The sequence below is a fragment of the Acipenser ruthenus genome, chromosome 13, assembly GCF_902713425.1.
Source record: "Acipenser ruthenus chromosome 13, fAciRut3.2 maternal haplotype, whole genome shotgun sequence".
Taxonomy (NCBI): Eukaryota; Metazoa; Chordata; class Actinopteri; order Acipenseriformes; family Acipenseridae; genus Acipenser; species Acipenser ruthenus.
The window spans coordinates 1170961-1196933 of NC_081201.1; the positions used below are offsets into that span (position 1 = coordinate 1170961).

The 25973-nt window shown below is 45.3% G+C and overlaps 1 protein-coding gene across 1 annotated transcript; it reads right to left on the minus strand.

Annotated features, from left to right (window-relative positions):
• Window positions 1-233: 233 nt before the first annotated feature.
• LOC117417836 (rhomboid-related protein 1) lies at window positions 234-25390 on the minus strand. The gene is made up of 8 exons (XM_034030207.3): window positions 25110-25390; window positions 18771-18929; window positions 15211-15435; window positions 14472-14620; window positions 13594-13706; window positions 3649-3749; window positions 2098-2158; window positions 234-1559 (listed from the first exon to the last, which is right to left on the minus strand). The coding sequence occupies exons 1-8, from the start codon at window positions 25146-25148 to the stop codon at window positions 1288-1290; spliced, it is 1119 nt and encodes a 372-aa protein (XP_033886098.2). The 5' UTR covers window positions 25149-25390; the 3' UTR covers window positions 234-1287.
• Between the last annotated feature and the right edge of the window lie 583 nt (window positions 25391-25973).

Sequence of the window (25973 nt, forward strand, 5' to 3'; positions counted from 1 at the left end):
TGAGGACACTGCTGCTGTACCCTTGTGCAAGGTACTTTACCTAGATTGCTCCAGTAAAAACCCAACTGTATAAATGGGTAATTGTATGTAAAAATAATGTGATATCTTGTAACAATTGTAAGAAATAAATAATAATTACAGTTAGCTAGATGTGAGCAGAAACTCAGCTGTTCCTAGTCTGGTGTTTGTTATGCCTTGTGAACATGCATGTTTAAGAAGCAAAGACAATGGGATCATCTGAAGTTCTGAGAATTTATTAATAGTATTTCTTTTAAGAAAAAAAAAAAAAGCAAAAAAAAAATGTACATTTTCTAAAAGAACAAGAAAACATGTATATTAACTAATCCACGGCTGAGTTTTATAAACAGTAAACATGAAAAGATAAAATACTATAGCTCTATTAATTACATCCCTAAAGGTCATTTTTTTTAAAATCTGAAATATGGCACCTTTTTCTTTTCTTTTTTTTTTTAAGCAAAAACAAAACCAAATGAACCCCAAAATACATTCAAGTACAAAAGTATTCTGTCCTTACGAATCAAGACATTGAGGTAAAAATAGAGCATTTGACAGACCCCTCTCCCCAGAGAAGCGGGTGTCTAAAGGTCCAGCCCAGCTTTGCTGTCTGCCTGGGGAAGAGTCCCTGGCTCTCTCCAGTCACCAGGTAGACAGACAGGAGAGGTGGAGCTTCCCTGTGTGGGCGGGGTTCTTCTGAAGAGAGGCGTGGCTTTCCTGCAGCATGATGATGGCGGAATCCTCGAAGCGCAAAGATTCCAGTGTCTCTGTAATATCTTTGAGGAGAGGTCCAGGATCTCGTTTGAAGGAGGGAGGCTCCAGAGAGAGGAAATCATTGAATGAGGAGACAGATTTCTTAAAATGAGAGGACAGGTTTCTCTTTAGGATTGAAGTTTTCGGCAGCACTCATTTTTACGTAGCACCAAGAACAGTGTTCGTAATACTGTGGGTATTAACAATATGGTTTGGTAAAGTGTTTGTTGAGCTCCTCAGACTCTAGCTGAATACGACCTAAATTCAGGACATTTACCAAATCAAATACAGCCATCAGAAAGATTGCACTGACCATGTACCTGTGTGCATGTTAACTACCTGGTAACTGGCAACACTGTACTATGTAAAAAGAAGTGCTACAGAGTTTTTATTTTCCCCCAAAAGATTTGATTAAGGATGGGATAAAACCAAAGACAGGGCAGTGCTTCAATCAAATGGGTGGAGATATTCTGATGAGGTTGTTAAAGGGGTGGGGTTTAACCCAAGGGGCATGTCCCCCTAGGGAGGGGGCGGGATCTGCACCCCGAGCAGCTCGTAGGCAAAGATGTTCCAGAAGATGGCGAAGACGAAGAAGGTGGCGAAGGAGAGCAGGATGACCCACCAGGAGCACTGGCGCTGCAGGCTCTCCTCGTAGCTGCGCAGGATCAGAAGCCCCATGCTGATCCCCACCACCGCCCCCGACAGGTGAGCCATGAAGCTGGGCTGGGGGCCCGAGGAGGGGAGCGGGGGAGAGAACCGCAGCCACACTGCCCGCCCCACCTCGGAGCTCACTGATGGGGGGAGTGAGAGGGAGGAGAGAGGATGTAGATGAGAAGAGAGGAAGGAGAAGAGGAGGGTGGGAGAAAGATAGAGTGAGTAGTGAAGAGGGTGGATAAGTAAAAGGGAACGGGACAGGACAAAAAAAATGGCGTGACACACAAGGAGAAAGACAAAACAATAACTGTTAGACACGTGAGCAGAAAGTCACTTCACATGTATCCTAAATCGTAAGAAAAGGACGCTCTGCAATTGAAGGTTTTAGAAAAGATTTGGAGGGAGAAGGGGAGGGGAAGTTGTTGTTTTTTTTAAGTCCAAATGCTTCAGTCTCCGATGCCATCAGCCCTTTTCACAGGCTCCGAGATCATCCCGGAGATGCACCTGCCTTGTGGAAGAGTCTCCAGTGCTGTGGGTCCACCAGCTTTCACTGGCACTAACTCCATCCATGCCCTGCACACAACACAGACTGGAGTCCTGAAGTCTGCAGTCCTGTTAAGCACTTACCTGGCTGTGTAAACGAGAACATGAACATCTCTTACAAGAACTACTTACTGCAGACGAGAGCCAGGATCATCCTGAGCAGTTTGTAAGGACAGCGCATCCCAGCCCAGTTCTGCAATGAAAAGGCGAGCGGGTTACAGTAAAAACAGCATACTGACCGTTCCCGTGCACAGCATCCCACATGACAAAGTAACAGCCTCTAATATCTTCAAGGAAATGTCCTGAAATAGGGTTTGCCTCTGGGAGTCCGGTTTTGGATGAGAAGGTGACGTTTCCAGAGAATGAGGGCAGTAGGTGTCTCTATGGGAGTGATAGTTTGCACAACTTTTTACTGGCCACAAAAAACACATGCGCCAGTACATAGATTGGGATACGCAGTACAGATCTCAAGCCCCCCCCCCCCCCCCCCCACTCAAAGTGTGGATGTTTCCAGGGCATTATGTGTCAGTCGAATGGGCAACCTGTCTCAAGTACTCTTTTTATACATTGACAACACCAGCAATCTCAGCTCACAAAGACCCTATCATAGCAGGATTGTTGGTCTGCATTATATTAGTATCACAGCCAGGCCAGATGCTTGTAGCCTTGCTTGTTCTTTACCAGTGCTGTGGGATGGGATTCCCAGCATGCATGTAACACACAGAAATGGGACTTATGATCTCAATCTCGCCCAACAGCCTCTCCTCCATTAGCACCACGCTAGGCTGTAAGATAGAGAGTGTGTAAATCAATACTGCTGTGTGGACCACTCAGTACTGAGGGGACCTCATCTACATTTTCCCCTCCCTCCCTCTCTCTCACTCTCCCTCCCTCCCTCTCTCTCTCAGCCTCTAATATCTAGTGGGCTATAAAAAGCCACAGGAATACAGTAGCTATGAATTTTTTAAACCTGCAAATAACTGGCAAGGCGCTCCATTGAAGAAAGTTTAAAATAAATAAATAAATAAATAAATAAATAAATAATACACGAACAAGCAAATGAATAAATAACCAGGATGTTGTATGAATGACCCCAGCAGTCTTGTGATGGAACCCGCATTGGTTCTGCTAGAGCTGCTTCGCTCTCACTTTTACTCTGCTCAGTGCATCCTTTCTGCACACTGCTGAAGCTATGGATTACATTTAATGACGCTGCCGCGATCCTTTTCGTGGGCGCATCGGGCAAGTTGTGTAAACGAGATTATACGACGTGAAATATGCCTGCGGGACATTGGTATTTGCAGCGTGAAAAACTGGTAATTGAATGTGTAAAGTGGGCAGTCCTCTTTCCTGTCAGTTTTAAATAGGCGAAATGTACATTTACAGCAATTACCAGTAAATTACTGATGAATGTAATTACCACTGATGTTCCCTATTACACAGAAATAAGCACAATCCAGATTAGGGCAAAAGAAAATGAGATAATAAACAAAATGACTTTTTAACAGGTGTAAAGCGTTACCTGTGTTTTGTGCCTCTACCCTCTTCTCCGCCCCCCTGCGTGTTTGTTATGAACAGCGCAGTCTATGCTGATTGATTTCCACTTGGAAACCCCTCCCTCTAAGTGTCTGACATTTCCAAAGGTCAGTTGCCTAACAAATGATAGCAAGGCAGGTTAGTTACCATGACGACGTTGGCGAGATGAGCTGAGCAGAGCGCGTAGACCCCGCCGGACCCCCCCACCACGGGGGCTCTCATGTCAGTGATGGAGACCGTCAGGGAGCCTGCGGAAACACAGCGAGAGCGGGGCAAGCGTTAGAGCCACTGACCTACTCCAGAGGGGGCGTGGGGCGGGTGATACAGAACATCTTCCCCATCCATCAAGCCTGCAATCCTGCAAACTCAGGGCTTTTCCTTACAGATCAAGGAATTCCTGAGGCGAAGAAATAGTCTTTAAGTACAGTGACCGCCCAACCTCAATATCAGTTGCATAATCATTGATGCCTTCATTAAATGCTGCATAAACTATTTGTGAATATTTGCTGCACTAATGTTTTTAATATGATAACGTGGCAATGCCGTCCGAGGAAGTTAAACATGGGCGGCTGAGTAGGTGTTCTGTTGATCTGAATGAACAGATCAATGTTATTTCCCTGTTCCTTGCCTTGCCTTTCCAGTAGCAGAGCCTACTTGTAAACAAGCTTTGAGTTTAAATAGATTTGCCAATTTAAAAAAAAAAAAAAATCAAATTGCAAAGAAAAAAACAACATAGAAAATAAATGCATGCCCCACATATAAACAAATAAGGCAATGCATATATAATTACTGAATTCCATATGCATGAATACTCTCCAAGTGATCTCATTGGATATAAAACCACAGCCTGCAGTCTGCAGTCTGCAGGGACCGCAGTCTCATTTGCACAAGTTTTGCAGCCACCAAGCAGCAGCAGGGAGTCGAGAAATATTATGTAATGTGTCAGATCAAAATGTTCTAATTCAAACACTGCACATTCTATCTATTTTAAAATGTAGTTAGTTACTGTTCATCGTATTTCTCTAAAGTAATCAAATTCATGCACAGACAGGTTGACTTTCAGTTCAGTATTAACATACAAGAACTACAAATTGTCTGTAAGCCATGCCCAAAGATATTGCTATCGTACCTCTTCATCCAGCATGCCTGTTAGCAGGTGATCAGCAGTGTGAATATATCCCTGTTCATATTTAAAGGCTGTGAAGCATTACAGTACAAAGCATGAATAAAAATACTTAATTAAGAGTTTGTACTGCTGCACACAAAACCGGTCAATAGTCAACACACATCAGAGCAGCCCTCTAGAAAAACATGCATCTCTTACTAAAGAAGCGTATACAATGGCATACAGCCGAGAAACTAATAAGTGCCAGATTTCTAAAGATTTGTAAAATTGGCCAGTCCAAGCAAACAAGAGATCTGAATTCCTGTTTCCTAGGCAACTCCTCATCAGGGATTTAGGATTTGTGTCAGTTACCTGACAAAGAGGAGTGAGACAGGCACTGAAAAAATGACTATTTCTAGTTTCCAGGCTGGGAATGCTGCAGGGAGAATGACGTCCGAGGTCCTGTCCCACTGCAGTCGGGAATATTGTTTCTTCCTGGAAATTAGCAGCGTCACGCGGTTATTTCAAGTGTTGTATCTTTTAGTCCTGCTAACATCACTTTAGGTAAATGTCTTCCCCCTGAAGAGAATACGGTGACCACTGGCACGCCCCGTCTTGGGTAAAGCATGCGTGTGACTGCGCTTTGTTATTGGTATACAAATCCTGACTCTTTATATTATCTTGGTACTATTAGCTGTGCATATCCTAGAAGGAACAATTATTTGAGTATCGATATCCTCAGTAAAGCTGGTATCTACCCTCTGTGTGTAATTATATTTCTGCCACTAATTCAGCCTCAGTGACACTTTCCAATAGCCTCTTAAGTATAAATTACAGAGCTGTGCGAATTAACTCAATAGAAGAAAATGGCCTGGGAGCAGAAACAACAAGCTAATGCACATGCATATAAAAAGATCTGGAGATATACTTATCCGATGTAATTGATAATCAAATGAAGTGGCTTATAAAAACATCTCCGCTCAGACCATGCGGTTTCATGATATTTGGCAACGCATCGCTTGCTGCGTTTGAGAATATTAACGGCTGTGTTTCTTGTTGATTTGAATGCTGTAATTAGCAGCAGCCATCCTGCACTCCTGATGGAGTGGTACGAATCTCCGAGCTCTGGTCTGTGACAGAGCTCAGACTTATGCATACCGCCCCTGCAAATCCCTCTGAATTGAGAGAGTGCCTGCAGTTCTATTTATTAAACCCTGTTTAACCAAAATCGAGCCTAAAACACTATTTTTACACTAAAACAAACACTACACTGTTCTCGGTGGCCGGTAAATGATGCAAAACAAGTAGAATATAACATTAAATGATAGGAGTTGCTGGAGAATGCGTATGTCAAACTTCTTTCAGTTCTGCTTTCTGGAGTCTGCAGTGCTTGAAGATGCTGCTGATAACTTCTTACTGCTGTAAGTAATGGCTGAAGCATGCATATTCAGTTTGTAAAATGTTAATTTACAGCTTACAATACCTGTTATTACTTATTAGGTTATCAGGCAAAGAAAACGATACAGTAAAAGACCACCTGTCTACAGAGACCACACGAATCGCGTTCAGTAATTACTTCCCATGTCAAATCACTTGGATGTGCAGAGACCACTTTCAGCCAGTATGCATGGTCGTTATAAGCAGGTTTGACTATATAGCTAATAATACCGTATTTCTGCATAGCTTAGCGTCGGGTGACACCGCCAAGGTCACGGGCGAGATCACTGGAGCAGTCTGAACTAACCTCGCTGAGGCACGGTGGACCAAATTGAGTTGCTGAATCAATTGAAACACTGGTCTAAGGCTTTTAAATTGATTTGAATTCTATCTCATCTCACGAAGAGAAAACAGTTTGTCTCCATAAATGAAGAACACTTGTTTTCTGTTTCTATAAAAATGACATGGTAAATTCTCCAAGGTACCGTAGAGCATATCTTTAGACAGACAACACAGTTATTTACTACTGCTACTGCTGCCGAGGGAAAACAAAGGGGACTGAGAATGGGGCTCACAATATTTACTACAACTGTGGGAACAGATGACCTGAACTTCAAAGAAGCAACGTCAAGTGCGTTAATTAGTGTACAGGACGGCGTGGGGGAGCAGCAACGGCATGGACTGGGTGTGAAACTTTAACGCAAGCTTACCTGCATTTGTATGACTTACAAGAGGAATTCTTTAAATAGGTCTGCAAAGACCAAATGATTAATAGCCCATGTTTGAGTTCACTCAGTGGTATTTTACTATTTTGAAAAACAAAAAAAACACAGAAGTTGTCAAATACATCTTTGTGGGAAGGTCCTATTTCCCACCCATGGCACAGACACAGCTTCTCTTCTCAGCACTAATGCAAAAAAACATCCTGCTGTTTAATGGCTTGAGCCATAATGGTAATTTAAAATTCACCAACTGCCAGCGTTTCATCCGTAAGTTTGCTGCAAATCAACACCCTCGCTACCTAATATAGGTTGATAGAACGGGTTTAATATTGGGATCGTGCAGCTCTGCGATGAAGAAATAACCTCATCGGATCTCAGCTTTCAGCTTCAGAACGAGGATTGATAGACAGCATCGTTGACAACAGAGGGCCCTGGACTGTTCATCTCTGTCTGAAATCGCTGGAAAATGTCCTTTATCCCAGAGCTCTGATCATCGGGGAGCTGAAGAATTCAGGCACCTCTAAGTCACATGTGCCCAGTAATAAAGAAACCTTCTGCTGGATAAAGAGCTCATGAAGTTTAATAAACCCACATATACAATCAACGTGGCTCTATTGGATACCGGCTGTGCTGGTCCTTTCTAAATCACACCCAAGCTCATCTTGCTTAGAGAGAGAAATGTGAGGGACCAGACCCAAGATGAATGCCTCCTGTCTCCTACCGGGTCTTTCCCTGTTCACTGTGATTTAGTGCTATTATTACAGCAAGCAGGCTATAAATATCTATCTATCTGTCTTACTTTGCCCTCTGGTTCCCACTCAGCGATGGCAGCTCCCAAATGGGAATCGAGATGGGGGTGTGTGGGCGGGGGTTCTGCAGTGTCAGCCTCCTCGTGTGTGCATGCATGTGGCACAGTGACGGCCACAGCCACCAAGAAGGACTTGTTGATTGTGCATTTTTGTTTTTCTTTCAATGCTTCAGTGCTTCGTGCCTCATTAACATCAGTCGTCTGTGCTGCTGCGTCTTTGTGCGGCAACGTGCTTCGAGGCATCTTTAAGACATGTGCTTGCCGGTCCGACCCCGTCGATTCAGCCTGGCCGCTGCATGCAGTCACCACAGGGTCTACAGGGATCAGACCTCGCATGAGCAGCCACTTCTGAACTGTTCAGCTTCACAAACATCAATGTGATGTGCTTGGAATCCTCAAGTGGGAACAAACCTGCATCCAGAATGTAACAGAATGTAAAACATCTTCCCGGTCAGGACTCAGAGAGCTGTAAACAACATTTCAGTGAGTGGGAAGCACAGACTGCTAATTGTTAAAAGGAAGGTTCTTTTTGCGTGCGTGCTGGATTGTGCAGACCGCTGTTCTTTAATGTTCTTTAAATAAATAACTCAATACCGAAGACTTTGGGAACAGAGACAGATTCTTCAATGACCCCTCTAATGTAAAAAAAAATCCACCAGTGCAGATGCTGGAGAAAAATACTGTTTGTCTGATGGATTCGCTCGGGTAGAAAAAAAAATCAATAACCTCTTGAGACATTCAATTCCTGCTTCATGTTCACAGATCATCCGTAGGGATTTGAAAGAGGACTGTCTATAGAAAACATGTAGAAATGTAGCTGTAGCGCATAATGTTTTTTAATTTTTTATTTCTGTGAGAAGTGAGGATACAATTACAAGGTAAAATGTGTATAGCGTAACAGAAATAGTGATCCTCTTTATACAGGAAAATGTTGCATGGAAAATCTCAGGTATTGCCATGACAATTTCAATAGTGCAAAACAAAATGCACTATTGAAATTGGCACTGATTCTTGGTCCTCTGTTGCAGCAGACAAGCCCACAATGTTACAGTAGACAGAAATCATTGTCCTTCTTGGCAGATGTGCTCTGTCCTGTTTGTTTGGGTTCAAGTACAAGCCCATCAGTTGCACCCCTGCATACCCTGTGTCACCTAATGGTTAAGGTATCCCAGTTCAGTCAGGAGGTTCATGTTATTTGCCCAGTCACAGGCAGATACGCAAGTCCTGTCCCACCATTAAGGGAATCTGTGAGCTAAAAATGGGTCTGTTCCCCTGGAGAGAACTGATGCAGAGAAATACACAAGCACTGTGCTTTCATCAGATCTTTCTCATCCCTCTTCCAGAGTACCCACACACTGCGCTCCCTGATTCTGAATACCCAGCAACAGAGCCACTCTGTCTACAGATTGCCAGCCGGCATTATTATAAACCACAGCTCTGGTGCTCTGCTTCAGAGCTAAAAGACAGTTAGAGGGGCATGTAAATTCAGAACAGTATAGATAACTTAGTGCCGTAGATCTGAGAGCCAGCAAATTCAACACGCTGAACTCAGAATAGGGGATCTGAAAGCCAACAAATTCTGCACACTGAGTTCAGTATTGGCAATCAGAGAGCCAGCAAAATCACTACAGAGAAGATAGTACAGGGGGTGAACTCAGTACAGTGGATTTGAACCCAGCAAATCCAATACAGTACAGGATACCAAGTACAGGGGATCTGGGAACCGGGAAATTAAAAAAAAATGGAACGATGAGTCTGCAGTTAACCACAAATAAGAAATCAATCTGAGTTTCAGTGAGATCAGTTTTAATTACCTTCTTGTCTACTATTCATCTAAACAATCCACCTGCCATCCATTTAGAATTGAGTTTGAATCCAGAGGTGACACGATGAAAGCAATCCTAAAATGAATGCTTTTTTAATCTAAATCATTTTGACTTGGGGATAGAAGCCCAGTGAAACATACAGTAAAGGTGGAAATGTTTTTTTTTATAGAGAAGGAGAGACGGAGAGCGTCACAGTGCTTTTAAGTTAAGATTAAAGTTTTATCTGAGCTGGCTGTGGAACTGAGAGCTCTTAGACTAATTGAAGCACATGGCCAGTACTGTCAGATGTCTTTGCTAAGATGTGTTTGAAAGCCAGGGATGCTCTCACTCTCTCTCACTCCCACTCCCACTCCCACTCTAGTGGAGGTGTCTCGAAGCAGTCTCTCAGTGCAGATCCCAGTTTGATCACGCAGTGTTTGGATAAAGGCGCCTGCTAAATAAACAAATAATAATAAATAATAATAATAAAGTGTTCTGCATTGTGTGAACGCCGTGAAATGAAGGTGTGTGAATCCCAGGCTATTAATCACCATGAACGGTGTGTAATTAATCTCCGCAACCCGCTGCCTCCATCTCCTGGTCTCTGCGGGTCACGGGATGACGCTGCTCTTTTCTGTTTGAAATCAATAGACTTTGCGGTTTGCCTTTTAATCAATAAGGTCTTCTGATTTATGATTATTGTATTGTAAATGAATGGCCACTGAAGGGAAGACTGTGGGGGTTGGTCACTTCCTGCCGATTCTTCCTGCCTGTTTTGAGTCGTTATTACACTGAAAACATACGGCTCAGTCTGAGTGATCTAGTTTTAAAGACTACGATTCCCACACTCCTAATGCAGACCTCTCCCGCTATGGATGGAGAACTCCAGCCCAGGTGATTGTCCTGCACCCAGCCCTGGTCATCAGCACTACCTTGAAATGTGTTAGCAATCAAAACCATGCTAAACCCGCTCCATACAGCAGATCTACTAACCTGGCATCCAGGATCTCCAGCCATCTGACTGACAATCAATAACCAAACCAGGCACGGGAATGACCCTGCCCGAGAAGACATCTCCTTTTTCACTCCACAGTCCTCTCTCTCCCTGCTTTTAGCATACTGACGCTACCTTCCTGTACATGGCCTGTTAGCTTCTAGATAGCAATCTTTCAAGTGCGCCCCTTTCTCTACCCGAGTGAATCCATCAAACAACAGTATATCTATCTATCTATATAGAACAACCCGAACATACACTTTAAGACTTCATACTGTATCTGACATTATGTAAATCTCCTTTCCAGTTTTGACTCCTGTCAAGTAAGCCTGCTTCTTTACCATTCCTTCAGCCTGTCACAATCAACAGGCTACTCGGCATACCTAGAAAATACAGCAAATAAACAAACAGGGCAGCTAGCCCGGAATGTAAACTGGGTTAGCAGAAAGCATGACACACAGCTGCCTCCGGGCAAAACTGGAAGCAGCTTTAAGGCAAATGTATATTTAAAGGAGTCAGGAGAGGGGAGGGAGAGGGGAACACTTCCAGTGAACCAGCTCTTGCATGGTTTGGAGCAGGCGTGTTGCTAGGGGTGTAGTCAGACCAAAGTGAAAGCTTAGGATTTAAGTGGTAACATTCAGTGTCAAAGCAGTCAGACTACAAAGCAAAGCATTACTGGTTCTGTACTGTGGGGCAAGGGCAGGTACATAACGCTATTGCTTTTAATGCTATTTCCTAATGCCTATATGATTTAGATACTTCTCTTTTCGATGAGGCAGGGAGGGGCTGTAAAATGTCATGTTACCATACGTGACTGGAGGCAAACTTTTCATTGATGTGCACAGAACTAAATCTGAGCCATGGTGCACTTTTGAAGCGATTTTCAACAGCAGAGACGCTAACAGCTACTGCTTGTGTTGGCCTGCCCCCGTCATCGCCTGTCTGAGCTCAGTGCTGCTGCTGCTGCATGTGAGTGCGAGAGCTGCAGAGTCTGTGTGTGGAAGGTCTGTCTCCACCGCACGCCCTCCAGCACTCCGTTTATCCAGGCAGGCTCTGCAAAGATGGGATTAGCATAATGTGTGTTTAACAATGGAATTCCTGCTGCGGCTTCAAAACTGCAGCCCTGCTGGTAACGTGCTGGAGGGGTGAGTCCTCTCCCCTGTGTTTGTGTGTGGAGGGGTGGGGTGAGTCCTCTCCCCTGTGTTTGTGTGTGGAGGGGTGGGGTGAGTCCTCTCCCCTGTGTTTGTGTGTGGAGGGGTGGGGTGAGTCCTCTCCCCTGTGTTTGTGTGTGGAGGGGTGGGGTGAGTCCTCTCACTTGTGTTTGTGTGTGGAGGGGTGGGGTGAGTCCTCTCCCCTGTGTTTGTGTGTGGAGGGGTGGGGTGAGTCCTCTCCCCTGTGTTTGTGTCTGGAGGGGTGGGGTGAGTCCTCTCCCCTGTGTTTGTGTCTGGAGGGGTGGGGTGAGTCCTCTCCCCTGTGTTTGTGTCTGGAGGGGTGGGGTGAGTCCTCTCCCCTGTGTTTGTGTGTGGAGGGGTGGGGTGAGTCCTCTCACTTGTGTTTGTGTGTGGAGGGCTTGACGAGGTTATGCAACTCTGGTAAAGTAGAGCACGCACTCTCACTGCATCACACTAAAGTCCCACTAATATTTTGTCAGATCACCCTGCTGTTTTCCACACAGTGTGCTGTAGGTGAGCAGACATCGCTCGGGGCTGTGTTTGCATGTGTCTGCATTTCCAGTGGGTGTGTTTTTCAGTTCCTATCACTCTACTGTCTTCTTCCTCTTTATTCCAGTATTCAATACTCTCATTTCAAGGCTCCCTAAATAATTCAGTTGACGAAGCCTGCACAGATTTTGGACATTTAATTAAAATCCTTTTCCAGGAAATCTCCTGGCAGCAGGGGAGACATTATGCAGGTTATATAAAATCCATTCATTTAGATTTATATAATCGTATTTTAGATTATTTTTGAGGTGTAACACATCCTTTTGAAATCGTCCCTGGTGACGTAGTCATTACTCGCACATCAATTTTCATCACTTGTGCCACATATTACATTTATAAAAGCAATAAAGGGAGCATGAATATTGCATACAGCATATACCGTATGCACCCACATGTAGGTGTGTGCGCATATATGAATAAATGAGCATGCGTGTGCATATTTATAGGGCACAGTTTACGATGTACCATAAATATGTAAATTCATTGCAGTGAAAGTGGACGCTGGACGGTGTGCCGAGTAAACGATTTTGGCGTCGGACAGCTCTGTCAGGAGAGAGAGAGGCCGCTGTGGTGAGCACGTTGTGCTGCTGTGTGATGGCTGCAGTGCCGTTAATCCTGTCACTGAATTGTGCGGCTCAGCAGAGCAGGTCGGTCCAGGGCGTCTCTCTGAGAGCCTCATTTGACCTCATAATGGGGTGCACACGTTTCTAATCATAACACTTTAAACATCCCTTTCCGCGGCTTGTTAGTATTCAGCCGGTTCTGCCTCCCAAGTGATCGATCGGCCTCCCGCTCCTTTCTTCTCTTATGGAGCCTCTGACTTTGACAACTCAACATGGTAACTTATTCCTTTAAAAAAAATCAGCTGCGACGTGGAGACATGCTGGGAATCTGAAAACTGCTTTCCTCTACTGCAGGTTGTTATAGGCCTCTTGGTAGTAAAGCCTTTTTACATTAAAAAAATGCTAATTCACAAACTTGCATTTAATATTACTGAACAAAAATGTGCGTAGTTTTCAAAAGGTTGCATTTTAAATTGAAAGCACTAACTAACCAACACATGATTTTCTTTGACGTTATGAATATTGAGTTCACATGGCAGGATCCCAGTTAACGATGCAGTCTTTCACCTCGGCACACAGTTCTGCACAATCTCTGTTCAGGACAGGACTGAGGTTTGCTGGCAGAGCTGTGAGCGGGGGCTCATGCGAGGCGCTGACCCGTCTGTGTCGCCAGTGCCACTGTCCCTCTCCCTTCACGAGCAACACAACTCCCAGTGAGCCCAATTCCGAACTCTCTGTCCCTCCTTGTTTAAGTTGAAGATGTCTGCAGCTGTGCTTTGGCACTGTGGGTTTGCCTGGCCATCTGTCTGATTGCAAGCTGCACTCTATTTCTGGACTCCTGCACTGTTGAGGGCCGTGCTCCTGGTGAATCGGTTTCCTGCCACCTGACACACAGCAGAGTTCAAAGAGGCTATAAACAGCGTTTCTCCCCACTCACCTGCCAGCACCCCTGCCATGTACAGGAGGCTGATGCGTAGGATGCCGTGGACCATCTCGAGAGGCACTCCTATCATCAGCTGCAGGAGGGCGTTGAACCCCAGCTGCTCCAGCCTGCAGGGCAACAGAGGGGCGGTTAGATCCGCTCGCACAGACACGACAGAAGTGCAGGGGAACACGGGGAACCCAAATCTGCTGCTTTCAAAATACCCCCCCCCCCCAAATACCAAGCTACTCAAACACACTGCCTTCCACACTGCAGCCCAGCACTCTAACCACTGAGCTACTCAAATACACTGCCTTCCACACTGCAGCCCAGCACTCTATCCACTGAGCTACTCAAACACACTGCCTTCCACACTGCAGCCCAGCACTCTAACCACTGAGCTACTCAAATACACTGCCTTCCACACTGCAGCCCAGCACTCTAACCACTGAGCTACTCAAACACACTGCCTTCCACACTGCAACCCAGCACTCTAACCACTGAGCTACTCAAACACATTGCCTTACACACTGCAGCCCAGCACTCTAACCACTGAGCTACTCAAATACACTGCCTTCCACACTGCTGCCCAGCACTCTAACCACTGAGCTACTCAAACACACTGCCTTCCACACTGCAGCCCAGCACTCTAACCACTGAGCTACTCAAATACACTGCCTTCCACACTGCAGCCCAGCACTCTAACCACTGAGCTACTCAAGCACACTGCCTTTCACGCTGCAGCCCAGCACTCTGACCACTGAGCTACTCAAACACACTGCCTTCCACGCTGCAGCCCAGCACTCTAACCACTGAGCTACTCAAACACACTGCCTTTCACGCTGCAGCCCAGCACTCTGAGCCCCACTTAGTGATGACCTTTCAGTCCTTACCCGACATGCATGAACATGTATGTGAAGAACCTCCAGACCTGCGCCCGGTGCCCTGGGTGATACACCAGGGGGCTCTTCATGAAGTCCAGCTGGTAGGTTTGCAGGACCCACTTATTCAGCATTGCGCCGTAGCAGAGGAATACAAGAATCTGCAGGCAGAAGGAGAGCACGGGGGTTACTGCAAGACTCGGGGTACCAGCGATTCCCCGACTCCTGAGCACAGACACAGGTGGTCAGGAGCCATTGTGTGCTATTTGTGTTCTGCCTTATAATGTGAATACAAGTGCTAGTGTACCGTACCGCCATATAACTAGTTCCTCAGTATAAAGGGCCATCTTACAACGAGGGAGAACTGTATTATACTGAACGCTCCTGAATTCGTCCTTTCTACTTTCTACTCACTTCTGTTTCATGAGAATGTCTGATTGATTCCCACACAACCCTTCAGTCAGAAAATGATCCAACATACGCAAAAGTTTAAAAAATGCTTCATGCATTCATAAATAGGCACTCATCTTTGTTGAATGTTTTTAAGTCATATGTATTTCAGATATGATTTAGGGATGGCATCACTCTGATTGAGATCAAAGCATTTATGAGCATATAAATATCCCATCCATTTGTTCTGCAAACAGCAGGCTGTGGTGAAGACTACAGTGTAACCGCACTGCACATTGTTTAAAGAACCCCACCAGGGCCCCAGTCTCAGTCCGCAGGCTGGACGGTGCTGTCGGTGTACCTGTATGACCGTGATGATCGCCATGAAGATGGGGGGCGGGCAGAATCGGTTCTGGTGGAAGTACCAGCGGCGGTCCGTCTCGCACGGCAGGATCTCGTACGCCACGTAGCGCACGAAGCGCTTGTAGAGCCCCAGCCCCGTCTCGTCCAATAGGATCTCCCTCTGCAGCGAGCGCCGCCCGTTGGCGATCGCCCTGCGGAAACTGCTGGAGCGCTTACTGCTCATCTGGAGAGAAAACGCAGAGCACAGACAGACCGTGAACCGGGAGCGGACGCCGGCACCTCTTCTGCTTTGTCGTTGTAGACACGTACTGCTGTCTAGTTCACAGTGTATTGCAAGGAGTTCCAATCAGAATATCTTTTATAATAATACAGCACAGCTGAGCCACCTTGAGGTGCTGTTCAGATGATTGCAGGCGACACATGCTATAAATACTGCAGTATTGCAGGTGTAACACTACATGAAACCAGCATTGTGCAGAAGTGCAGCATTGACTGGAATTGAAAGCATAGGAAGAGCCAGTGATACCAACTGCAGACTGTATTCAGCTTCAAAGGCTGGAGTCAGCAGCGGATAGCTCTCTCTGGGGATCAGGAAGGAACCTCTGGAAAATCAATCTTGGAATGATCCGCATGGCCACGAGTGGATACGGACGGGGGAGGGGGCACAGACATCTGTGATTCATTCTCAAACATATGCAGCAGTGCTGCAGTGTCCCTGCTGTTATGAAAAACAAGTTATGTTAACCCTCAATTGGTGGTGGCACGCGTGGATATTTTTTCCATTAATGTTATCCGTTCTCAGGTGCCATTTCATTGCGGTGTATGTGGCATGAGATTTCAAATGAATCATCAATCAAATACAACTTATATAGTGCCTTTAATGCTGAAGGCATCCAGCCTGACAAAAGAATAAAATGATTTTTAAAAAGTGATCAGTGCATAAGGGTGTGCAGTTTGGTATTTTGAAGCTCGCTGAGGTTCAGTCAGTCTTAAAATCAAACAACGTAACCCAGTTAAACTCCCAGTACTCAGGTTTTAACTTTACCAGGTGTCTTTCTCCTTGCAAAAACAGAAGCTTCAATTACCAACTGGAGTAACGAAAAAGAAGCTTTGTGAATTAGCCCCCTTTGATTGTCTGGACAAATGATTATTCTACATGTGAATGTAGAATAATCCGGGCTGGCTCGACCCATTCACAACTGTACAAGCCACAGGAACAAGTCAAACAGACATTCTTTTTTTTTTTTCTTTTTTTTTTTAAGGAAATTCATCGCTTCAGAAGAGATTCATGTAGCACATGCATATTTAAACCAAGCTGAGCGATTTATTTTACTTTCCCTGAGTTTATATTGACCCAGATTTCAGCGTAGGAGACCTGCATCAATCACACGACACCCACTTCAAGACAAAGGTAGTCATGTATTAATTATGAAGAGCTGGAACTTTCACTTCAGAGCCTCTTTATGGAGCAACCCTGCCCCCCACCCCGCCCCCCCTCAGGATGAGATGAAAACAGCTCTCAGGAATGGACTGTTTCCAGTGTGTGAAAGAGAAAGTATGTTAAACCCTGAATGACCCTTATAAAAGTTTCATACAGTAAAAGAGTAAAAGCTGTGTTTCAAAGGGTAATCAGTAAGGTGACACACACACAGAAACTGACACACACAATTGCACATAAATATTGCATTGTGTAAACTGTTATCCTATATGGTGTTATTATGTAGGTCTGAAAGTGTCAGTAACAAAATTGAACATCCTTATACCTGATTCGTTTTTTTTTTTAATACTTCGGGACAAAATTCATCAAACAACAGTGGATATGCAGGGCCCTCCTTAATGGTTTACACACATTTACAGACAACATGCAAGAAAGAGACTCCCTGACCATGCTAGAGATGTTGGCTTCTGTAAACTTCATACACAAAGGCTCCTAGTATCTAAATCAGGGGCCCTCACGCTACTTGAACCCAAGCATCCTCGTGAGGGCACTGCAAGAACGGCTTTCATGAACTGCAGGGTTTCTGTAACCTCTGAGAAGTTATCCTTTTCCAATCTGTATTGTTATACAGTATATTTTTCTATCATGCTTGTCTGTGCTCTCCATGGTTACTAGTGTGCTTTTAAATTCATTCCAGTTTCTTTTCCTGTCTGATCTCTTTACTTACAAATGACAGCAATTATGTCTTGTGCTCCCTGCAAGCTACCTCCATCCAGATGCCAAAACAAGCTAATGTTTGAGCACAGCTCTTTTTATCCACACTCATGCTGATGTGTGTTTGTTGAGCAAGATTATTTTTCATACATTTCTAGCGCGTGTGTCATATCACTGTTATGAAAGTTGCATCGAACTGACCCCCCCACAGGAACGTTCTTCATGCAATACCAAATGCAATTGGCACCATACTGAAAGTAAAATGCCATCTGATAATTATCACCATGGGGGCTGTGGGTTTGTAGAAAAGCTCATTATTAATGGCTGTTCGATTTCAAGTGGGGAAAACAAAACAAAAAAAAGCATGAGGGCTGGGTTTGCGTAATAAGCTGCTTGTGGTTATTTTTATACTAATTGTGAACCATCACGTATTCATAACATAAACTGAAGCGCTTCTCAGTCCTCTCTGGAAACGGTCCAAAGATTTGTATGATTGGAAATTCAGGAGTCAGGGTCATGCTGAGCTGCAGGGAACGTGTATAACTGAATGACCCGTCCATAGAGACCCGCAGTCACATTCAATCACCTGTAAATAACTGAAGAGCGCTTTGGGAAGGTGTCTGGAGTGTTATATAGTCCCCGCGTGCCTTGCATAAGCACTGTGTGCAGAGCTCTATTAGAGGGAGGGATTGCTGAATTAGAGCCCCATCAGTTGACACACACCTTGGCTGTCTCCTCTCTAGCAGTTTCAATATCGATTCGGGAGAGCTGCCAGTCCAGAGAACGAGGCTGTCAATCACATCCCTTCCCCCTCCAATCACTAACCCCCCCCCCCCCCGCCTCTCAAACACCCAGCTTTACTTTCATCTTCATTTCTCTGTGTCAAATTAAAACATGACGAAAGAGCGTAGGTAGACTGATGGCTCTCTCACACACACACACACACACTCACACATACTGTTGAAAAGTTTGCCCTAAGGACTCAGATTTGTTCAGATTTACTATAACTGTAAATGAAGGTAAGCTGACCTTCACAGAACACATGTAGTGACTCATTCCTTCCACAATTCCACTCATCCCAGCACAGGTAGTGTAATTGTTTCTCTTAACGCAACTGCGCCATGCTCCACCACGGAATTGCTTCACAGAGAACCAACGCACAATCAGAACAGCTCAGTGGATCAGCTCATATTATGCTGTCAATCACCCAAATGTCATGAAAAGAGAGGGCAGATTATTAGAGCAATAAGATGTTAAATGCATTTTTACAGTTTCGTTGAGTGTAACCGAGATACACGTAGGAGCACACCTCGCAAAACCACAACCCAGCTAAGGAGTGGCGTACTGTAGTTATGTGTTATACAGAGTGCCCCCCCCCCCCCCCCCCAGGCCAGTTCCTGACTCACCAGCTCGAGGAGCTCCTGGTAGCACACCTGGCCTTCCTCGTTGCTCTGCACCAGCGCAAACAGCATCTCCAGTTTGGATGGGTCCAGCTGCAGCTCATGGTGCTCCAGCAGGCTGCTAATGTTCTCCACTGCGATGAATCCGGTGTTCTCTGGGTCGAGCTGCAGTAACAACACAATAGAAAAAAACGTGTTCAAGCCTTGAGGCCACTGCAACACGAACTCGCCACATACCAAAGGCGGTGAAAGACAAAATGTTTTTTTCTGCTTGACTTTCAAGACCAAGTCCTCACTGAACTTTGGATGAAGACATTGAGCCCTGAGTTAAATCTACTCGAAAAAGCCGCCCGAATCTAAGAGAAGACAGGGTCATCAGGGGTTATCTTGTTATCAGTCATCTTTGAGGGGAAATGGAAGCCTCACTGCAGTACGTATTGCTTGCATTTCCGACCATCCTAATGATGTGTCTCTCAGACTCTGAGCTATACACTGTGATGTGCAGAATGTATCAAATGAAAAGCTTCAATCCCCTCCGGTCTGATCCACTTACAGGGTTTACATGCTGCTTTATTTATATCTGACATGTTTTTTTGGTGTATTGTTGTAAAATAAGAAAATACTGCTGTCAGCAGCAGCCTTCGATGCCAGGTGTGATACATAGGAATACATTCAGGGACCCTGCAAATCCAACACAGGAAACCAGAACAAAGATCTTGGTGCCAGCAAATTCAATAGAGAGCGCTCAGTAGTATGGCTCTAAGCAAATTCAACACCTGAGACAATACAGGAGTTCTGGTTCCGGCCACTCCAACACAGTAAAGCAAACGCTGTACTGGGCAACACAAAATCAACCAATCACAGGTACAGATTTGTCAAAATTTCAGTACATCTTATCCTGTTGTCATTCTGTGCATGGTTTTAAAAAAACAAAAACAGTCAGTTCTTGGGTTCATTCGTCATGTGTAGTGTGTCTCTTATTTTATGGGCGTTCCAAAGTATTTGTTTTTCATATTTCAATGGCTATCTTGTAGCATTGACGTCATGGCTTCACCAAGCAATGAATTCAGAGCTCCCACAGAAACGGCAAAACACAAATAAATGACTATCATAATGAATAAAACGTTAATGACGCGTGGGTTCATTCATATACTCCAGATCGTTCTTCTGTGTTTTTGTCTCTCCCCGACTCACTGATTATGTTTCCATTACCCTCTTGGAACCACAGTGTATGCTCTCTGTAGCAGACGTCCTTTTATCTTGAGCAGCCAGAACGCACATGATCACATCTCCGACACAATAAGACATGCATGTTTTTGCAATGTCAGAATCTGGTAGCTCTGGATTAAGATTACAGGAAGCACGTACTAATGGGCATTGCATGCTTTAAACCTTAGAAGAGACTGTGCATGCGCAGTGCTGCAGTGTGCCAAACACTAACAAGTGCAAGGAAATGGACAATGTCACCAGCGCTGCTGTAGGGTAATGAACAAGCAATCCTGTGTTCTTCTGGCATGGCAGGGGTTAACAGCTGGAAAAACTTGTGTAAGCTTTAGTGGAACTAATAGAACTGCGATAAGAACATTGACAAGCTCCATCTGTTGTCATGGAAACAAATTGCTCATGTCAGTGCCTCACATTGCTATAAGAACATGGGTGGGAGTGTGTCAGTGTGTGTGTGAGTGTCATTGTGTGTGCGAGTGAATATGTCAGTGTGTGTGAGTGAGTGTGTGTGTGTGTGTGTGTGTGCGAGTGAGTGTGTCAGTGTGTGTGTGTGCGGGTGAGTGAGTGTGTCAGTTTGTGTGTGTGTGAGTGTGTGTGTGTGAGTGTGTCAGTGTGTGTGGCGGGGCTCGTTACTTCATGAGTTCTGAGCTGTGCTCATTCCTCTTACAGCCAGGCATTTCATTAACCCCGGCTCCTACCTTAAGCACCAATAAATAAAACGGACAGCGTGTGCTGCTCAGAATTGCGTGGGACTCAGATCGCTCAGGGGCTGAATCAGCTGCCATCAGCTGAAATGTACTGTCCCACCAAGAGTGCTTCCATTGTTATTGTACAGAAGTGGGAGGCTTTTTACATGAAAACTCATAATGATATTCAAGTGGTTCCAACAGACCCTCCAGGCATGAATACCTCCACTAGTACAGTATATTAGTATTTATACATATATAGTGATAGGGACATTGCAGTAGACAGAAAAAAGTGAGAAATGTCACTTCAAAACTTGAGATATTTTCTAGCTGCTCTCCGAAATACAGTTAACACTCTGTACATACAGTACGTGCAGTTCTTGCATTGCATCTAAACCACAAGTGTACTGAATTTGGAGGCCACATGGACTGAACTGCTGCATCACTCCCAAGGATTGTGGTCCATCCCGGGCAGGAAAAAACACCTTGAGCTATACAAAGCGGAATGCACAGTAAATAAATGGAGAGAAGATAAAACGCTGGGTGGCTGAATAACAACAACAACAAAAAAATTCTATACTGCTGAGCGAAAGGAACTACAGAGATTTATCTTGACACAGTAAACAGAGGTCAAACTATGGGGGGAGCCCAGAATGAGATAGCAGTGTACTGGTTCTGCTGGCATTGATAACATTGATAATGCTGGCTGTTAAGCAGTGTCCACATTATATATCTATATCTATCTTGATCAGGGCTACCTGATTTTGCTCCCCTTCAGGGATCAAGGAAGCGTCTGGCTCTCAGCCTGGTCCGGACTGACCTGGCCTGCTAGACCGGATTGCCCAGCAGGTACAGAAATAACAAGGTGTCAGCAGCCTGTGCGAGTGAGGATCAGGTGGTGCTGCTAGAATTCATTGCTTAGCAGGGACTAAGTACACATCCAGGACCCTAGTCAGCTATCTGGAACAGCCTCCCCCCTGAGCCTCTGCCTCAGTCCCAGCCCCCCTGCCTCCACAAGCGCTTGGAAACTGCTAAGCAGCTGATCCCTACCCACACTCCTGATCTGAGCAGGAAGCAGCCATGCATGTAAGCCTCTTCATTTCATCCTGCAGCCCAACAATCTAACCGGTACTAAACCCACTGCCTTCCACACTGCAGCCCAACAATCTAACCGGTACTAAACCCACTGTCTTCCACGCTGCAGCCGAACACTCTAACCACTGAGCTACTCAAACACACTGCCTTCCACACTGCAGCCCAACAATCTAACCACTGAGCTACTCAAACCCACTGCCTTCCACACTGCATCTCAACACTCTAACCACTGAGCTACTCAAACCCACTGCCTTCCACACTGCATCTCAACACTCTAACCACTGAGCTACTCAAACTCACTGCCTTCCACACTGCAGCCCAACAATCTAACCTGTACTAAACCCACTGCCTTCCACACTGCAGCCCAGCACTCTAACCACTGAGCTACTCAAACCCACTGCCTTCCACACTGCATCTCAACACTCTAACCACTGAGCTACTCAAACTCACTGCCTTCCACACTGCATCTCAACAATCTAACCGGTACTAAACCCACTGCCTTCCACACTGCAGCCCAGCACTCTAACCACTGAGCTACTCAAACCCACTGCCTTCCACACTGCATCTCAACACTCTAACCACTGAGCTACTCAAACTCACTGCCTTCCACACTGCATCTCAACAATCTAACCGGTACTAAACCCACTGCCTTCCACACTGCAGCCCAGCACTCTAACCACTGAGCTACTCAAACCCACTGCCTTCCACACTGCATCTCAACACTCTAACCACTGAGCTACTCAAACTCACTGCCTTCCACACTGCATCTCAACAATCTAACTGGTACTAAACCCACTGCCTTCCACACTGCAGCCCAGCACTCTAACCACTGAGCTACTCAAACCCACTGCCTTCCACACTGCATCTCAACACTCTAACCACTGAGCTACTCAAACTCACTGCCTTCCACACTGCATCTCAACAATCTAACCGGTACTAAACCCACTGCCTTCCACACTGCAGCCCAGCACTCTAACCACTGAGCTACTCAAACCCACTGCCTTCCACACTGCAGCCCAGCACTCTAACCACTGAGCTATTCGAGTCCATTACTTTTCACCTTCCTGCGCTCAAATCAAAGTATAGCCCGTGTCAGATGCACCCTGCTCTTATGACCTCATTACCTCCAGCTCGTACACAGCTGGACTTTCACAAGCGGGACACTCACACTCCTCAGCTGGCCAGTGTGTCTGCTGCAGTAAGCGTTGCTGCCCAGACCGAGCAGAGCAGCTTGACATGCAAGCACTGGACCCTGCTTCCCCATGGAGAGGGGGACTGCGGAAGCCAATTCCATCTTTATTTATCATGTGCATCTCGAGGATTTCAAACAGAGGGGTCTTTCACTGATCCAAACAGGCCAGATCTAAACACGAATACACCAGATACTAAAATACACTCAGGAGACTCTCACACACCCCTCAGAGATTCTGGTCATTACAAAAGTCACCTCGTATTAACAATTTGTTAAGACAGCGGTGATATTTACATCCAACACCATTTAGGTCAAATCAATTCAAATGTTATCTCATATCACCACCTTGCAACCATCATCGCGGCGCTCGATGAAATGCAATACAGGAAGATTTTAAAACCCGATAGAAATGTTTGCTCGAGGAGAGCAATGTGAAGGGCATGTACTGTCAGTAATCAGCTTTGTTACACAGAGCAGGATAAGCAACCCCAGCACAGGACAGGGGCAGGATAGGGGCAGCACCGAATAGTCACTCTGCGAATAGAAAAGTGACAGGCGACTAATCGCATGTCAGGTGATTGTGAAGTCATCGTGAAGTCATCATGAAGTCATCGTGAGCGAGCGGTTTCAGACGGACGGGACTACAGTTGCGTTTGCCATCCATTAACATTTAAATGACATCTTATAACATTAATAAAATAGTAAAAAAAACAAAAAAACCAACAAGCACTTTTTAAATACATAGTGCACAGGAAAGCATTGGGAAACAGTCGACCTGTGAGAGTATTTTTACCTCGACTATTCGGCTTTGTTAAATTAGTAGTCTACCCCTATTAGAGGTGTTGACCGCTATGTGAAAGAAGAGCACCATGGGGCTGGGGCTTCCTATTATTATTATTATTATTATTATTATTCTTTCTTAGCAGATGCCCTTATCCAGGGCAACTTACAATTGTTACAAAATATCACAGTACAAAGAATCACATTACAAAATATCACATTTACAGAATATCATAATACAGATGAGAGCCGTTATGAAAGTACAAATTTAAGTAAGAGCAAAATAAAGAATACGGTAAATGAGAAGCAAGAGCAAGTTTGACTAATAGCAGTTATAACTTATAGTAAATATTTGCTTATATGAGTAAAATCCAGTAAGCGCATGAGGTAAGTATAATAAATGGATGAGAATGATTTCCCAATAAGAGCAAATACAAAAAAAACATGAGGACGGTTACCCATGAGACTAAAATCAGATACAAGATACAGTTATAGTTCGGAGCAGCAAGATTTCACTGTCAGCTGGTCCGCCTTAATATGTGCAACAGCACTCCTCTGGACAGAAAAACCTGCTGTACCACCAGCTGAGTAAGAAACAAGCCCTAACCACACAATGATGCCAGCTTTGCTTTTCATTTGGTTTTGTTTAATAGACTGTGTTATTGCACCCATGCATTTGCTTGATTGGACTTGTTGATTTCCCTGCTGACAGCAGACCCCACATCTCCTTCGACAGTGTTTCCCTGTAGCTCCAACAGTCCAACCATGCCTCCCATGAACACACAAATCTCAGACAAACAGCTGGACAGGTAGTTAGCCTTTAAATCGAGGAGAGATCAGAGAGGGGGCGATTCTACTGCTCAACTGTCCAGCTCCCAAGCACCCCTGCACCCCACAGAAACTGCACAGAATCTGTGATCATGTGCACTTAGAGAGACTGTCTATCAACCTGCTCTTCTATGGAATCTAGCAATGTAGCCAGCTGGGGGAATGGGGCGATGGAGGGATGGAGGGATGGGGGGATGAAGGGATGGAGGAAGTCTTTTAGGCACGTATAAGGGTCACTCAGGCTAAACCAGGGAACCCACAGCTATCCCAGACAGGCTGCTGAGAAAGAAAGGGTGCCCCATAATACCAGCAGAGCCTGCAGGACACACTCCCAACCAGCAAAGCGGGGACAGCCAGGGATTTCTCAAAGTCCTAGTTCTGTCACCAGCTTCTCATTCCCAGTCCGGCATTTCCAAAGTTGAATCCCCCTTATCCCAGCAGCCCCTCCCTGGACCTGATATTTTGAGCGTACTGGAGAGAGAGCCGTGGAGAAGCAGGAGCCGTCCCAGCAGTAACCATAGAAACAGAGTCAGCCCTTACCTGCTCTTGTATGAGCTGAAACAGAGAACTTCTATCCATATACCGTCCAGGAATTTAGATGAACCGCGACAAGGGCAGAGGGGAGGGGGTCTCGAGATTGAGAAGGGGCAGCTTCTTGGCAAGGTCTCGGAGAAGCAGGTCGACCCTGGGTTCGAACAGGCGGGCGGGGTGAGGCAGCCCCTCTCTCGTAGCCCTGAACCAGAGGCAGCACAAGCCGTGTTATCAGCAGCAGCAGCAGAGGCTACAGTGTTGCTCACGCTTCCCTCTGCCTTCCACACAGAGCTGAGTGCAGAATGCCAATGAAGCAGGGATGGGAGGGGGCGCCTCTCAGCCAATCCCAGCACAGAGGGGAGGGGCTCCGGCTGCAGGAGAGCAGGGCCTGTTTGTACACTGGAAAGAATGTGTGCGGATCAAGGGGAGCAGACACACTGCGGCTGGCTCACTGGCGCCCTCTGGAGTATGATGACAGTTCTGTTTGTTTTTCTTTTCTTGCTATTTGATACAGCTTCCTGCTGTACAGAGCTGGGATCTCAGGCACAGAACAGAACATGAGGGTAAATGACAGTGATTCACGGGTTTGGCAAATCAAAAGACAAGTTTTCTACACAGTAATACCAATTGAGTACGTTATCATCTCAATTAAATGCATGGCAACTGCATGTTCGTACAACAGCAATACCCATCCACTTCAATAGTCTTTGATGTGTATTCTCTGGCTATTAAAATCAATTCTTAATCTCAATCAGTCAATCAATCAGTAATGTTTATAAAGCATTTTTAATGCAGTGCAGTTTACCATGCTTTTAATAAGATACCACGGTTCTTACAATGCTTAACCACGTGATCTACCCTGCTTTTAACATA